The sequence below is a fragment of the Anguilla anguilla genome, chromosome 3 (assembly GCF_013347855.1).
Source record: "Anguilla anguilla isolate fAngAng1 chromosome 3, fAngAng1.pri, whole genome shotgun sequence".
Taxonomy (NCBI): domain Eukaryota; kingdom Metazoa; phylum Chordata; class Actinopteri; order Anguilliformes; family Anguillidae; genus Anguilla; species Anguilla anguilla.
The window spans coordinates 24,210,198-24,225,033 of record NC_049203.1 but is presented as its reverse complement, the minus strand read 5'-3'; the positions used below and the strand labels follow the sequence as shown (position 1 = coordinate 24,225,033).

At 39.7% G+C, this 14,836-nt stretch overlaps 1 protein-coding gene across 5 annotated transcripts in view; it reads right to left on the bottom strand.

Moving 5' to 3' along the window:
- Window positions 1-1,501: 1,501 nt before the first annotated feature.
- Window positions 1,502-14,836, bottom strand: part of si:ch211-168k14.2 (phospholipase D1) — a 31,116-nt gene continuing 17,781 nt past the window's right edge. For all 5 annotated transcript variants that reach the window (XM_035407758.1, XM_035407756.1, XM_035407759.1 and 2 more), the window contains 14 exons: window positions 13,052-13,261; window positions 11,590-11,818; window positions 11,104-11,235; window positions 10,449-10,574; window positions 9,501-9,619; window positions 6,315-6,428; window positions 5,753-5,863; window positions 5,529-5,614; window positions 5,284-5,397; window positions 4,968-5,017; window positions 4,453-4,587; window positions 3,509-3,662; window positions 2,631-2,748; window positions 1,502-2,242 (listed from right to left, as the gene is read on the bottom strand). In XM_035407758.1, coding sequence (XP_035263649.1) covers window positions 2,018-2,242; window positions 2,631-2,748; window positions 3,509-3,662; window positions 4,453-4,587; window positions 4,968-5,017; window positions 5,284-5,397; window positions 5,529-5,614; window positions 5,753-5,863; window positions 6,315-6,428; window positions 9,501-9,619; window positions 10,449-10,574; window positions 11,104-11,235; window positions 11,590-11,818; window positions 13,052-13,261 — 1,923 coding nt within the window. In that variant the 3' untranslated portion in view covers window positions 1,502-2,017. The remainder of the gene's footprint in view (window positions 2,243-2,630; window positions 2,749-3,508; window positions 3,663-4,452; window positions 4,588-4,967; window positions 5,018-5,283; window positions 5,398-5,528; window positions 5,615-5,752; window positions 5,864-6,314; window positions 6,429-9,500; window positions 9,620-10,448; window positions 10,575-11,103; window positions 11,236-11,589; window positions 11,819-13,051; window positions 13,262-14,836) is intronic.

Sequence of the window (14,836 nt, the reverse complement as noted above, 5' to 3'; positions counted from 1 at the left end):
CTTTGAGTTATAGGCCATTTCACACCCTCTATTCCGGGCTTCTGAAACTTAAATCCCGGATGGCCAGTGTCTGCTGGTTTCTGGTATGTTCCAGCACTAATGAATTGTACTTAATTAACTGCTTAATTAAATCATTGATTGACTAAGGTGCATGATAGGTGCATCTATGCACCTTTTTTCCAAGACCTAAACAGGCTTCTGACAGCAAGGAATTCACAGGAACCTGCAGACCTTGTGGCTCCCGGATTTGATTTGAAGCAGTAAAATAGTCAATGGTCAACTGCTGAGTAAATGAGAGCAGTGATTTGAGACTCCTGTAATGGGGGGGGGGGGGGGGGGGGGGGGGCTACTGCTACAGAGGTGAGCTTGGACAAGTTTGATAGAAATAAGGTGTTAGTCATACCAAGACTCTTTGCAGAATTAAACCCAGGTAATGGCATAGCTGAGGTTTGAACTTCTGAGTTCAAGGGCTCATCTTGTATCTTGTCTTTTACCTACTGAGCCATCTGGCAGTCAAGCCTTCCCTATTGTTAAATACAGAGAGAATTTAAAAGGCTGGCTCCTGACAATTTCAAGCCTTCTGACAAGTGTGGCACTGAAGTATCACTTTGCATAACCTGACACTTCTGGTGCCATCACAATTTCAAAACAGTGGTGAGTCAGTTAGACTTCACAATAAAAATGCACATTGTGCACATTATTTCAGGCTTTTGAGAAAACAGATTTTTAAGAGTATTTCAACGCATTCAGTTATATAATATCATTCCATCTGTTACACAAGAGTATCTCTATTCACTGATCAGCACTCAGATTCTTCCTTTGCAGGTCAGTCAACAAAACACCTCTTCTCCTATGTCACAGTGAGAGACTGGAATGAAAGACTGTGTACAGTATGTGGCTCATATCCATGACAATCAAAATCACAATGCCTGCCTACACAAAGAGCCAGGTCTATAGCACAGGGGAACCAATCATGTTCTTGTTCTGAATCTTGGAGTTGATGTCGCCTTCCACATTGGACTCACTTGTGCAGTACACTGAGCTCTGAAACATGTGACTGCAAAACACAAGGAAGGTCAGGCACTGACTCTCCGATTACGTTTCCTGTCTCCATATAGAATGGATCACACAACCTGACCCGGATGGAATCTCACCCCGTAACTTAGACTAGACCACTACAAACAGCATTTAGGCAACTTAGATAATTGTTCATTTCCACTCATTTCAAAAGAAACATTTCAATACTTCTAAATGAATTGCTTGAAATTTCTGGCCAGTATCCAAACACCACAAAAACAGACCTTTATGACATCCATAAAAGTACTGGCAATAAAACTTTCATCAAGTTGTGCCATATGTGTGTAAAATATCACCCACAATATGTTTTATTCTGAAGGTTAAATTAAGTCTTTGGAACCATCTGGTGACTTTTAAGCAACAAACAATTCAGCAACATTAAAAGAAAACAAGAAATATTTGTTTGTTTTTTTTAGCTGTCCCAATATTTTATTTCAACATCCATCCATGTTCCATTAAATGTATCAAATAAAGCATATTATGAATAAATAATAATAATAATAATAATAATAACAATAAATTTATTTTATATAGCGCTTTTCATGGTCTCAAAGACGCTTGATGAATGAACAAATGAAGTAACTTATTACATGTAACACAAAAAAAGAATAATAGTAATAATAAAGGAAAAATGACAAAGTGTACCAAAAGTTTTCAATGTCCTCCTACATTCTAATACCTTTGTCTTTGACATATCTATTATATAGTATAAGACAACCCTTGTCTTTCATAATGTATATGTCTTTCCCCGGTGGTTCAAGAGGTAGATATTATTATTTCATTGTTAGGAGAATATCCAAAATCTGATCTCTTTTATATCACAGCACAAATGTTCTATAAAAATATACAAGGTAGAAAGAATTGTGTACAGCTTCATTAGAATTGGTATCATCTTGGGAAGAATGGTTTTCTTCCCAGTCAGTCTTTTGTTCACGTGAGACTATGTCCACAGCTCAATAGGCATCATTCCCTCCTTGGAGTTCAAGGATGGGAAAAGGTTCTCCTCTGACAGGAAGTAGAAGGGGAACTGGACCAGGAAGCCGCGCACCTTCCTCAGCTCCTCACAGGCCTGAGCAGGGTCCTCTGTGGCCATGCAGGGGTGTGACACGTACTCCCGTAGAATTTTGTAGTTCAGGACGGCATCGGTTGGCAGGCACCGGAAGACCTAACAGAGAGAGAGGATTACATTTTATTATCACGCATTTCTATGTATGGCTGGGATCTCCAGACTTCTGTCCTGGATAGGTGCAGGGTCTGATGGTTTTTGTCGTGTTCCAAAACTGATTTGCTACTGAGTCTATACAGTTTGAATCCAAGACCTGGCTGCTGATTGAAAAGAAACTACAAGACCCACAGAAACTCCAAGACTGGAATTTGACAATCCTATAGCATGAGTCTATTGTAATTTTATTACTGATATGTACTGCAGACACAACATCACATGGTAAATGTATAGTAGCGAATGGCATTAAATGCCAAATTAAACAATGCCGCATCTCTTCAAGAAGAGCGGCACAATGGAAACAGTGTTTAGCCAACAGGCTGCTTCTTGCCTTGTCATACACATTAGCATTCTTTGCAGCTGTCACCATCCAGATATCCTTGTAGAACCTGTCACTGATTGGGTCACTGACATCTACAGTGGGGTCATCCAGGAGACCAAGGACTAGCCTGGGAGAGAGAATAGACCAGATTATTTGGATCTGTGCATGCGCTTGCTCCTTATTCCACTCATACCTGAGGAATTACACGCTAGATTTTAATGGCAAGATTTTCTTACTGAAAGGGCAAGTCTTGATGTTTAAAAGAGTTGAGAGCACTCAGACAAGCAGATGCTACCAAAATGTCCAGCTAGTGCTTCTTTTCATACACAAGTCCAGCTTGCACAGACATAAATCAGAGGATGATTTTTCATGTGCAGATGGACGGCACCTGACTGTGAGACACTTTCACCAATTGAAACCCTACTTCCCTTGGTGATATGATGGCCAATTATGCATCACCCTGCAGGTCTGCAGCCTGCTGGCCACAGTCAACACAGACACAGTCTGCATTTGATACAAGACCTTGGAGTCCATACCTCCCTGCAGAACAAAGAGCTCAAAATGTATAACCAAATGATCTGAAAGTAAGAAAAGTCTTCAAATTAAATGATTGCTAAAATATTTGCCTTCTGGCAAGTGGATGCCAATTTACATTCAAGTTTTTTTTTTTTGTTTTTTTTTACAGACATGGAATATACTACAACATATTTGTAAATATGTGGATTTTTATGTAAATTATAAGAGCGGTGTTTAAATTTATTATAATAATTTGTGCATTTGTCCAAGTATTGTGAAGTGGTGTAATATGTTCAACATATATTTCAATGTATTGCAATATTTTCAATTTCCATAAGGCTAATAATAGCAGTGTCACACATTCAGGCAACCTGAAGCACTTTTCCCTTAGAGAGCGTGCAAATCTCCCAGCCTGGTACGTCTCTCCATCCATCACTGACGCCTGGAGCTCAGAGTCTTCCACCACCACTGCCATCTCACTGTCCCGCCTTCCCAGCATGCTCCTGTCATTGATGTTAGCAGAGCCTGTCACAGCAAGGAGGAGCAGAGAGATGTCAGAGTGACATGGAAAAGATCGGCAGGACATATATATGAAGCAGAACTAAGTTAGTCAGCTAACATTTGGAAATATTTTGAGTTATGTCATAACATTTAAGGCTAACTTTGAGAAATGCCTCCCTGGTCTTTTTACTTCTGCAGTAAATATATATTTTAATACATCTTTAATGTTATTTATGAAGTGCTTTTCATACAATGTATTAAAAGCAGCAGACATGGTTGTATGACATTTGAGTACCCAAATAATGACATGACATATAGTTAAATGTAACAAAGGTGAAACATGCTATGTTGTACGACAACATAAATCATAATAATAAATATTTGGAAGACAATCAAATGTGACAGGGCTTAAGCAAACAACACGTAATAAATTAATGAAGTGCTTTGCCAGCGACAAAACAAACATTTTGTACAATGGTGCAGACATCAGAGTTAGTGCCCTGCTCTATCCTTGAGGACAGTGCCATCTACTGGATAGAGACAATGCATCAATCCAGATTGCAAAAGGAAGACTTCTGGAGCACACAGATGCAACATGGTGCAAAATAAAAGCCTTTTAGCTGGTTAATGCACAGTGACCTCCTTCTAGGATACATATATCCAGCTAATGCAACGGATGGAATACACCTTTCCTTATTCAGTTTAACAAAGAAACAGACTTACAATGAGTGAAGAGTAATCCTCCCATCTGGTATTATGTATGAAAGACTTGGTGCACAGTGCATGTATAGGCAGGGCATGCTGCCCCTCTCACCGATGATGACCGTGCGGTCATCCACAATCATCAGCTTGCTGTGGACGTAGATGAGTTCAGTGACCAGTCTTCCGTCCAGACCAGCATGAGTTCGCAGCCCGCAGAAAGAGATGTAGTTTATCCAGCTGCCAGCCACTGTGTGGACATGTAAGCACGCATGCACACAACCGGCATACACACAAACGTGCATGTAGACAGACAGACAAACACATGAAGGCAGGCACACGCATGCACACACGCACACACACACATACAGACACATATTAAACTAGCATTTCCCCTGAGGGCTTCAACTCAAATGTTTTATTAATTGTGTGTTTGACCATGACTACTCCTTACTCATTCATAATTCCTTGTCCTTTAACAATGGCCTTAAATTATTAATACACTCTGTGCAGTAGATATATGTAACCAGTAATGAGTCTCCATTTGTCTTTAAGACAAATCATATAGCTAATGTCTTAAAATGAGAACAAAGGTTGAAGTAAATTAGTGGCGGTAGTATGTCTACTTACTCACACATTTGAGTCTCTCAATGATGGAGTGCTCTCCCCGGCACATCGTCCTAAGGAAGAAGCACATGATCACTTCTCTACAAGTGCCAGACCAACTGCTTGTCTTTTTTTTTAATTTTTTTTTACTTTACTACTACTACTACTACTACTACTGCCAATAATAATAGTAGTAGTAATAATAATAATATTAATCATTAACCATCATAATAATAATCATCATAATAATAATATTTGCATGTTATGTATCATTAGCCTTTATGAAGAGAGAAATTGTGGCACATTCTGTAATCATAGAATAATATAAAATTGTGAGTACCTGTAATTAAAGTACATGATTGCTTTGATGGCCTGGCCCCCTCCAGAGGAGATGTCTCCTTCAAATCCGGGCAAAAGAGGCATCACCACGTACACTCTGAATTTCTTCTTTTCCCTGCAGTGACAGAACATCCATCTCTCTCGTTACATATATTTAGACTCATTTAAAAAAAAGACTGATGAAAAAACATCAGTCACTGGTACACCCAGGCGAATGCAAAGATGCTTTAGTTTTTAAAGCCGTACCTGTGGGCTCTTAGTATTCTCTCTGTGAGGGTGTCACCTATGCTGTTGTGGATGTTTTTGTCAGAACAACTGATGAAGAACTGATTCTGTAAGAGAAAGTTAGCACCAGAGGTATTAAAAGGCTGATGGGTAGATGCCATTTATCAGGCAAAATAAATACCACCATTACATGTTAAATGCGTGCTATATGTGTAGTCGTACAGTCAGATTTGAGCTGTGTTCACCTCAATGTAGATAAAATGCTCGCTGTTCTGGATTGCAGAGATATACGCAAGGTGAATTGACTCCTCATGGATCTTTGAACCTACGGACCACTGGCAAACAGATCTCAGGACCTGGGATTGAATGAGGCAGAGAGTACAGTTAACCCACAGATAACCTCTCAGTACATCGCGTTACACTACATGAAACTCATTTAGCAGATGCACTTTTCCAGAAGGGCTTTCAATGCAAGACAGCATAAGCGTACCCACACGATTTAGCACGAGTAACAGACAGAGCTTGTGCAATGTCATTAAAGCACTAATGTTGGTAACCATGCCAACCAGGAACCATAACACAGTCGTTGGAAATTAGAAACAATATCATGCAGCATTACCACCGCTATAACAATTGAATTAATAAAGTAGCGATGGCTTTAGAGGATGTGAACGGCTGAGATGCAGACTAATGAGATGGGTCTTGAGTCTGGGTCAGAAGGCAGCCAGTGATTCTGCTGTCCTGATCACCATAGGAAGGTACCTAGACATCTGGCTGATACAGATTTGGCCACAGATCTCTTACTACCTGTACACAGGCCAGCGTCTGTTTTCCCACATCCGAGGGAACTTCTGTGGGCGCGCTAAGTGATTTCGGCAGCAAGCAGGGATAACACGTCGCCCTCGACCGTTTCTTCACCAGCTGCAGAAAAAAAGTCACGTGATTGTGATTTTAGTAATCAAGGAAATTGTTGTTTAAAAATTTTGAATTTGACCAGATTAAAAAAAAGATTTATAATTGCAGCCAAGCGTGCTAAAATGCTGTCTTATCTCATTATTGTGACACTATATTTTTAATTAAAGAAAAAAAAAAACTTTAAAATGAAGAAGGTACATTAGCCTTGTCTGTTGACTTAAGTAGCGGGGCTGATTGTGATAAATGGAGAACAGTTAGTGGGGAGCTAAAGCGCTCCCAAATCTTATTTTGTTCTCTCTATCATCTTTAACAGGCAGTCTGTTCTTCCTCGATAAGCATAACCAGGTCACAAAACAGTCACAGAAAGCCACTGCTGCCTGCACCATATTACTAGTCCCAACAGGAAACTAAATCAGTATTTATCCCAGGGAAGTAGTTGTACATAAACACTGGTGAAATGATTACTATTAAGTATTAATATTAAGCATATACAGTGAACTCCATATTTGAGAGAAATACATTTTTCTTGATTTGGCTCAGTATTCCATAATGTTAGATTTGTAACCAACAATGTGGTTTAAGTGCAGATTCTCAGCTTTTATTAAAGGGTATTTTAAAAATTTTTAGTTTCACCATGTAGAAATTACAGCACACTTTTTTATACATAGTCATCCCATTTCAGCGCACCATAATGAGACAAATGGCTTTACAGGTGTTTCTGATTAGTCAGGTGTGTTCAGTTGCTTCCTTAATGCAGGTATAAGAGAGCTTTCAGTATCTCTTTTCATTGATTTTGATTGATTGAGTCTGTTATTGGGGTTTTTCAAAATGAGCGCCAGAGTCATTCCATTGAAAGTCAAGGAAACCATTACGAGTCAGAGACATAGGCCAAACATTAGGCTTACAAAAATTAACAGCTTGAAACATCATTAAGAAGAACAAGAGCACTGGTGAGCTCAGTAATCGTAAAGGGCCTAATATGCCAATGAAGACCTCTACAGTTGATAACTGCAGAATTATCACCATAATGAAGAAAAACCCTCAAACACCTGTCTGACAGATCAGAAACACGCTTCAGGAGGCAGGTATGGATGTGTCAGTGACTACTGTCCACAGAAGACTTCACAAACAGAACTACAGACGCTACACCAGACCTGGGTCAAATACATATTGGTTTTGAATTCATACTTTTCTGTGCTCTATTGATCTTCCCTGGTGTAATTGAGTTCGCCGATATGACCAGAAGGCAGGGTTTGCACTTTTTCAGAGTATTTCATTAGTTCCAATACACCAGACAAGATCAGTAAAGCGTAGAAGAGTATTTGAATCCAAAACGAATATGTATTTGACCCAGGTCTGGGCTACACTGCAGGATTAAAACCACCAGTTAGCCTCAAACAGATATACAACAAATTACTAAACATAATTCATTTACAGAACATCCATACATCCCAAACATTACGGTGCCCTGAAGACTTTGTATAAAAAGTCCTGTAATCTCTACATAGTGAAACCATTTGTATAAAAATGTCCTTAAATAAAAGCTGAGAATGTGTACTTTAAACACAACTGTTTAATTGCAAATTCAAAAATGAGTACAGAGCCAAATCAAGAAAAAACAAAAAAAAAAACATTATGGAGCTCACTGTATATTTTTTGCAAGAGCTGCCACTGCCACAACTCAGATTTAATGTTAATATTTTAATCAAAGTTATGAAGCCTTTTGTTGTGCATTAAAGCATTGGCTATAAAAAAGGGTATGCAATGCCAGGTACATTCCTAGTATAGTTGATCAGCTACGACTGGTTTCTGTATTGAATGGTTATACACATACGCAACTAGCTATGAATATAACACTGTACGAGGCATCTGATACTAACAAGGTGTTTTTAATGAAACTTTGACTGAAAATTGTCACAGCTCAGCATCAGTTACTTAGATACCCTGGTGAACAAGAAGACAGGTAAAATATTTGTTTTAAAGGAACTTGTTAGCAGCTGAACAAGAATGTCTTATCATGAGTTAAAATATGCATTTAAATATTATTATAATTCCCTCCTGGAGCACAATTAAATGCCTGATTTTAAATGTTTATAGTGTCTACAATCCTGACAGGCAGCTAGGGTATTACAACAATTATTTTTTAAACAAATATTTATGTTGAACGTTGTGTTGTTGTTTCATGTCGTAGTACGCTCACTGATTCATTTTATTCCCTCCATCAAACCTTACAAAACACTTTTAGAAAGAATGAATTTAGAAAATTGGCGCAGCAAAACATATTTTGTTACCTATGGTGGACAGATTTCCATCCCAGAATTAAGTGAGATTGTTCTTTATCTTTGAGCCAGAGAATCTAATTTTCATAAAGCACCTAATTAAGTCTTCTGTGTGTGTGTCTGTGTGTGTGTGTTTGTATGTGAGTGTGTGTGTGTGTTTGTGTGTTCTGTCTTCCATACACTGATTTGTTTATTTACAGCTTAACCTGAAACTTGATGTCCAAGTTCTGATCGAAATCACAGAGCTAAAAAGCTCCTAGTCCCTAAAACTGAGAGAAACAGAGCCACTGTTTGATGGAAGATACATTCTTTGATGGAAGATAGACAAGTGCACACTGCTTAACAGCAGAGGGTGCTCATCTCAAGCTAATGCAGCCTGTTCTAAAGAGCTTCAGAAACCATACATGGGATTTATTTTAGCGATCAAATTTAAATCACATACACCAGGTGATTATATAAATGCATTTTCTTTTTTCTCTTACAAAATATTTATACTACAGTAAGTGAGAAAGAGAAACCGGGGCTCAAAGCATGTATTTCAGATGAAAAATAACTATTGAGTGATTATGTATTATATACTATTCCAATTGTATAAATTATGTAGACTAAACTGGCAACATATGTCTTGCCTGTTAATTGTATTTTTAAAACATACTGTATAATAATGTTTGATTCTGAAAATAATTAGACAACAGGAATGAATATACAAATAGTTCATGATTCCAACCTTATGTACATAAAATATTTTTGAAGGTTGTTAAGATTCATCCATTAAAACAGAAGCCATCGTTTTACCCACTTTTGTGAAATTCCACCGCTGAATAAAATGTCTGGCAATGTCTCGAGCTGCTTTGCCCTGCACGGCCACCCCGATGTCGTGCCAAGGCATTCTTGGTGTTTTGTACCGGTCAATAAAGTCTTCAACAAACAAACAAACATAATTAAAAAGGGACACCCATGCATGAGATCACTGAATTCTACACATGCCTAAAAGCACACTGGGATACATAAAATAGTTAGCCAGCATAATGCTCTGTACAATTATGCTACACCTTAGGAATAATTACCTGGCCCGGACGTGGGGTTAGTTCTGAGAATTGGCTACTGGTATGGTCTGGTTTGGTTGGGTAAGGTTCTGGTTAAGGCTATTACATGTAAACCATACATCTCAAATTAAACGTTTTTGTTTCATGCTATGAATGGAAATATATAGCATTTCCTCCTTTACACAATAGTTCATATTTATTTTCTTACATAAGGTAACAGCTTGCTTGGTCATGATAGTACTGGACATGAAATTCCTTTTCTTTCTTTTAGACAACTGATGGTCTCCTCACTTGAAAAGGCAAGAGGTTTAAAAGTAATGGATCGGTCAGACATTTGCTTTTTCTGCAGTGTTGCACCTAGTAATTACTGTTCATAAGCTTGATGATGGAAACAGGAAAATAAATAAATAAATAAATAAATGTTGCTCTCCAAATTTTGTGATAATGAGAGCTGATCGATCCTGCCTCAACCACGAATAAGCCATACATGCTTGGTAATGCAATGATTTGGTGTTCCTTTTTAATCTAACAAATGACCATTTATGAATGGATGGAGAGCGCATCATTGATTTAGACAAGCAGAGTGTTCTTTGTTGGAAAAAATTGGGGCTGTATTAGATCATGTAAATGACGAGGATGGGGCTTGCTTACGAAACAAACAAAAATGTGCTTAATGCATAGAGACTGTTAAAGTACTCTACCATCAAAGGGCTTGTTCAGTTTGACCCATTCTTTCAGGATAAAGTTGCAGTAGTCCTTTCCATGCCAGAACCGTGCTTCTCCAGAGAGTTCGTTGGTGCGTATGTGGCTCCTCAGAGAGCTGATCTCTAGGGGTGCATCGAGAGAGAAGGTAGAACAGACCAGTAATATTTAACAAAAGGTCAACAAGTATCAGTCAATTCAATTTCTATCCAGTCTATTCAGGAAATTACCAGAAATACAATTCATCAACTGCAACTCATCAACGGAAATATGTCTATGATGTTTTTTTTTCCAAACCATTCAGTGAATTTCAATTTGTGTTCACTCAAACCCAGATATGCACGACTGTATGAAATAAAACTGCATTTGTTATCATCAGAATTTAACAAGCAGAACAAATTCATACACACATCCTTCATTAACCTTTAACAGACATTTCTCACATGACTTACTTACAGAAAATACAATTTATTTATACAGAAGGATCTTTCAATGCTGAAGGGTATAAAGGCAGTGACTGCTCCTGGGAATCAAACCTGCAACCTGCAACTGAGTCAAAAGACCAGCTACCTAACATTATACTGCATTGCTACAGGTGCTGCCCTCTTATCCTGCATTAACAGATACGTTTGGGCTCCTGCTGGAGGTACCTACCCTGAGGCAGACGGAGAGAATTATGGGTACGGAAGGATTCAGACTGGTTGGAATGAAGAGCAGGGCTCTTGTTCTGCCGCTCCATATGTGGGACGGTCCTGGAACTGAGGCTGTTCCTGCTGCTGCACTGTTCTGGTGGTGGGGCATGGGGCAAGAAGACAACAGGGGCAAGGGGGGCAAATGTGAGAACAAGACACCATTTAATGACATTGCCTGATGTATGTATGAAATAACATTCCAAGATGAACAGAACCCCTGTCCTGATTGGGAGATCGGCAACTGTGTGTGTACAGTGTGTGTACAGTGTGTGTACAGTGTGTGTACAGTGTGTGTGCGTGTGTGCGTGTGTGCGTGTGTGCGTGTGTGCGTGTGTGCGCGTGTGCGCGTGTGCGCGTGTGCGCGTGTGCGCGTGTGCGCGTGTGCGCGTGTGCGCGTGTGCGCGTGTGCGCGTGCGCGTGCGCGTGCGCGTGCGCGCATTATTCTTACCGGACTCTGCGCAGTAGTTGAAGTCCTCCTCTGTGTGTGTGCTCAGAAGCCTGCTGCTGGGAAGGACTCCACTACTGTTCTCCCCCTGCTGTCCCACACCGCCTCTTTCACATGCCCCACACCTGCCCCACCCCTCTCCATTCTCCAGGTCTCTCAGGATGTCTCTGGCCCTTCGTCCCAGCTTTTCTTCCTCTGTCCCAGCCTTCTCTTCCTCCGGTATCACTGCAGACTGATGTGGAACATACACGCCATCTGTACATCCTTCTGTCACAATTGTATTGCATTTGCCCCAGCATAACCCCTCTATCTGTTGGGGAAGTTTATTGCATACTGAATATATCTAGTGGCTTTTGTACTGATCTTCCCATCACTGATTCAGTGAATCATTTATTTAGAGGTAATGGGAGTGTGCTCCAGAGGCAATGTTCGCAGCCTATTTGACAAATAATGAATGTCACAGCAATATTCTGTATACATGAAAATACAACCCCGTTCCTTCATTCATTCAGTTGTAAAATAAATGGAGGCATTTCATTAAAGGGTTTTACAAATGAGGAGCCCAAAATTGACAGATCCTGCCTCTCAATCATAGTCCAAAATGGCCTGAGTGGATGCAATAACTGGCCCCATGGAAAGAGTAAAATAACATCTGTTTAATAGCCATGGACATATTTAATAGGACAATCAGACAGGCTAAGGTGGCCTATAATGGGTACATAATTTCCCATTTAGAGGGGGCAGTAATTTGATGATTCACTCATCCATGCAAGACCTTTATGTTTAATTTGGGTCTCAAGGAGAATAAGAAAGCGGTAGTAGGGCCTAGAAATGCTTCTCAGCTGGAGGAAAGGACAGCTATCATCTGTTAGCATTGATGGTAGACCCAGACACAGTAATTAGGATTTCGTTTTCTATAATTTTACCTGGCTACAGTACATTCACCAGCCACGTCATTGTTCCTCAGAATAGCATAACTGTCTGCTGAATTGAGATCAAACATACTGTGCTAATTGGTACTCTATTAGATGACAACATTTAACAATAAAAATTGCACATGAACTTAATTGATGCGTCACACAATAGTATGGTATCATGCTTTTATTCAAGTATCCTTCTGGTAAAGCTGTTCACACTAAATTATAGCTTTTTTGGGTTGTTTTGTTTTTAAACACACATGCACATTTGAACAGAAATGGATGATGACAGCTATATAGCTTGCTATCACATACTGTATTACACTTTCACCATTTTGAAATAATTACTCCATCACATTAATCTTTAAGCCCAGGTTCCAGAGAACTAGAAAATTCAGTTTGTTCTGCTGTTTTGCTGTCAATAATGTTCACAGAAGTTGAGTCAATACTTAGCAGTCCTTGAATCAATGATGGTTTAGTTGTTATAGAGTCCATGCAACATTGACACCCTCTACCACTATCATAACAATGGAATGAACAATACTTGCCCTGGTAAAATTTGAAGAGAGGGCAGGGCTCGGCTGGGGACTCCTCCTGACGCTCCCCACATCGGTCAGCCTGTGTTGGCAGTCGTCCCATCTCCCATAGGCCAGGTCAATGCCGCCGAGGAAGGCCACTGATTGGTCGATCACTACTGTCTTCTCATGGTGTGCCCACAGCAAAGCAGTGGATGGGACATGGTCAGGGTGACGAATGACCTGTAAACAGCCAGAACCACATCCAATGTTAAGCAGTTAGCCCTGTTGCTAAACATTGGTTTTTTGAGTTTAGAGACAAGTTAACTGACAAGTTCTGTTATACGTCTTATACGTCTTAACTACTGCTTGTATTTTTTCCATAGACTGTGTTGTTGCCGTTCTCGTTGTTAGTGTTAATCAGTTTAACCTTCAGGGTCCAAGTTGAACTATGCGGTTGTTCCCTGCACTTGGACCGGTACTTCTCTCTAGGGGTTTCGTCATACTTGTTCCTGGTTATGGTTATACACTTTGTTGTACGTCGCTCTGGATAAGAGTGTCTGCCAAATGCCTGTAATGTAATGTAATGTAATGTAGGTTAAATGTTGGACCACTACATTAGGAAGTTAGCTCAGGCAGTATATGTACCATGTGACATAAGTGTCCAGTAGGGTAACACCCTGGCCACTGTTTTATTCTGGTCTGCTCTGACCTAGTTTAATGTGTTCCAGAGTGAGGTTAATCTGAGAAACCGTTCCTCTTGAAAAAACTAATGTAAACTTTTGGCCTCAACTGTGAGCTAATTCTGCCCTCTGACTCCATCTCAGCTGAGAAATTTCCAGAAAAGCAAAGCAGAAGCCACAGGCTGGTCTCAGGTCAGTTCTTGGTGATCAGCTGGTTTTGGTTGTCTGAGCAGCCATCGGTCTCCTTACAAGCCAATTGAGCAGGGGGATGAATTAGAGAGGACGGTAACACTTTACAATAAGGTCACATGAATTGGCATTAACTAATGTAGTTTGTAGTAACTACAACCTACTGAAAAGTTAATCTGTACCACTTTGTTAATGTATTGTACATCATTAATTCATGTTAACAACTGCATTAGTTAATGCAGGTATTAGAAAAACAATTAATTTATTTGTTCATGGTTAACTAATTATGAGTTTATGCTATGTGTTGCCAATGTATAAATAATCAGGTTATATTAGTTAATGTATCTGTTGTAGTCTGTATTTCCCGGTCACTTGTCTCCCCAGTACTGTCTCTGTGTCTGTGTTCTCTGAGCTGCTTCACTCCCCTGTACTTGTGTGATTTCACTATTCGGGTGGTTCCGGGTTTTCGTGGTTTCCCCCCTTCTTTCCAGTCTCGCTTTACTTTCTTCCTGCTGATTTCTAGTTTTACTAATTTCTACTAATCCCTACTAATTTATAGATTGTAAAGTACTAACCTCGCTAATATACTAACATGTGAATATTACTAATGGACTAACACACACTAGTTTTGGGTTTTTGATAGTTTAGATCACTATACTAATACATTAACCAGTCTCCCCTTTTCCATGCTGCGCTGTAACTCCGCCCCTTTTCTTTCTAGCCTGCTCTAACGCTGAGTTCTGCAATTGCCTGCACCTGTCTTTTGCTCTAACTGCACCTCTCTCTCTCTGCACGTGTTTTACCTGCTAAACCCAGGCCGTCTGTTATCATTGTTGTCTATGTGATTCCAGTCCGCGTTTTGTCAGTCCCCTGTCATTTAATTAGTTATCCTAATGTTCTTCACCTGGATGTTGTTTGTTACTCCGCCCTCACTCACGTAACCCCT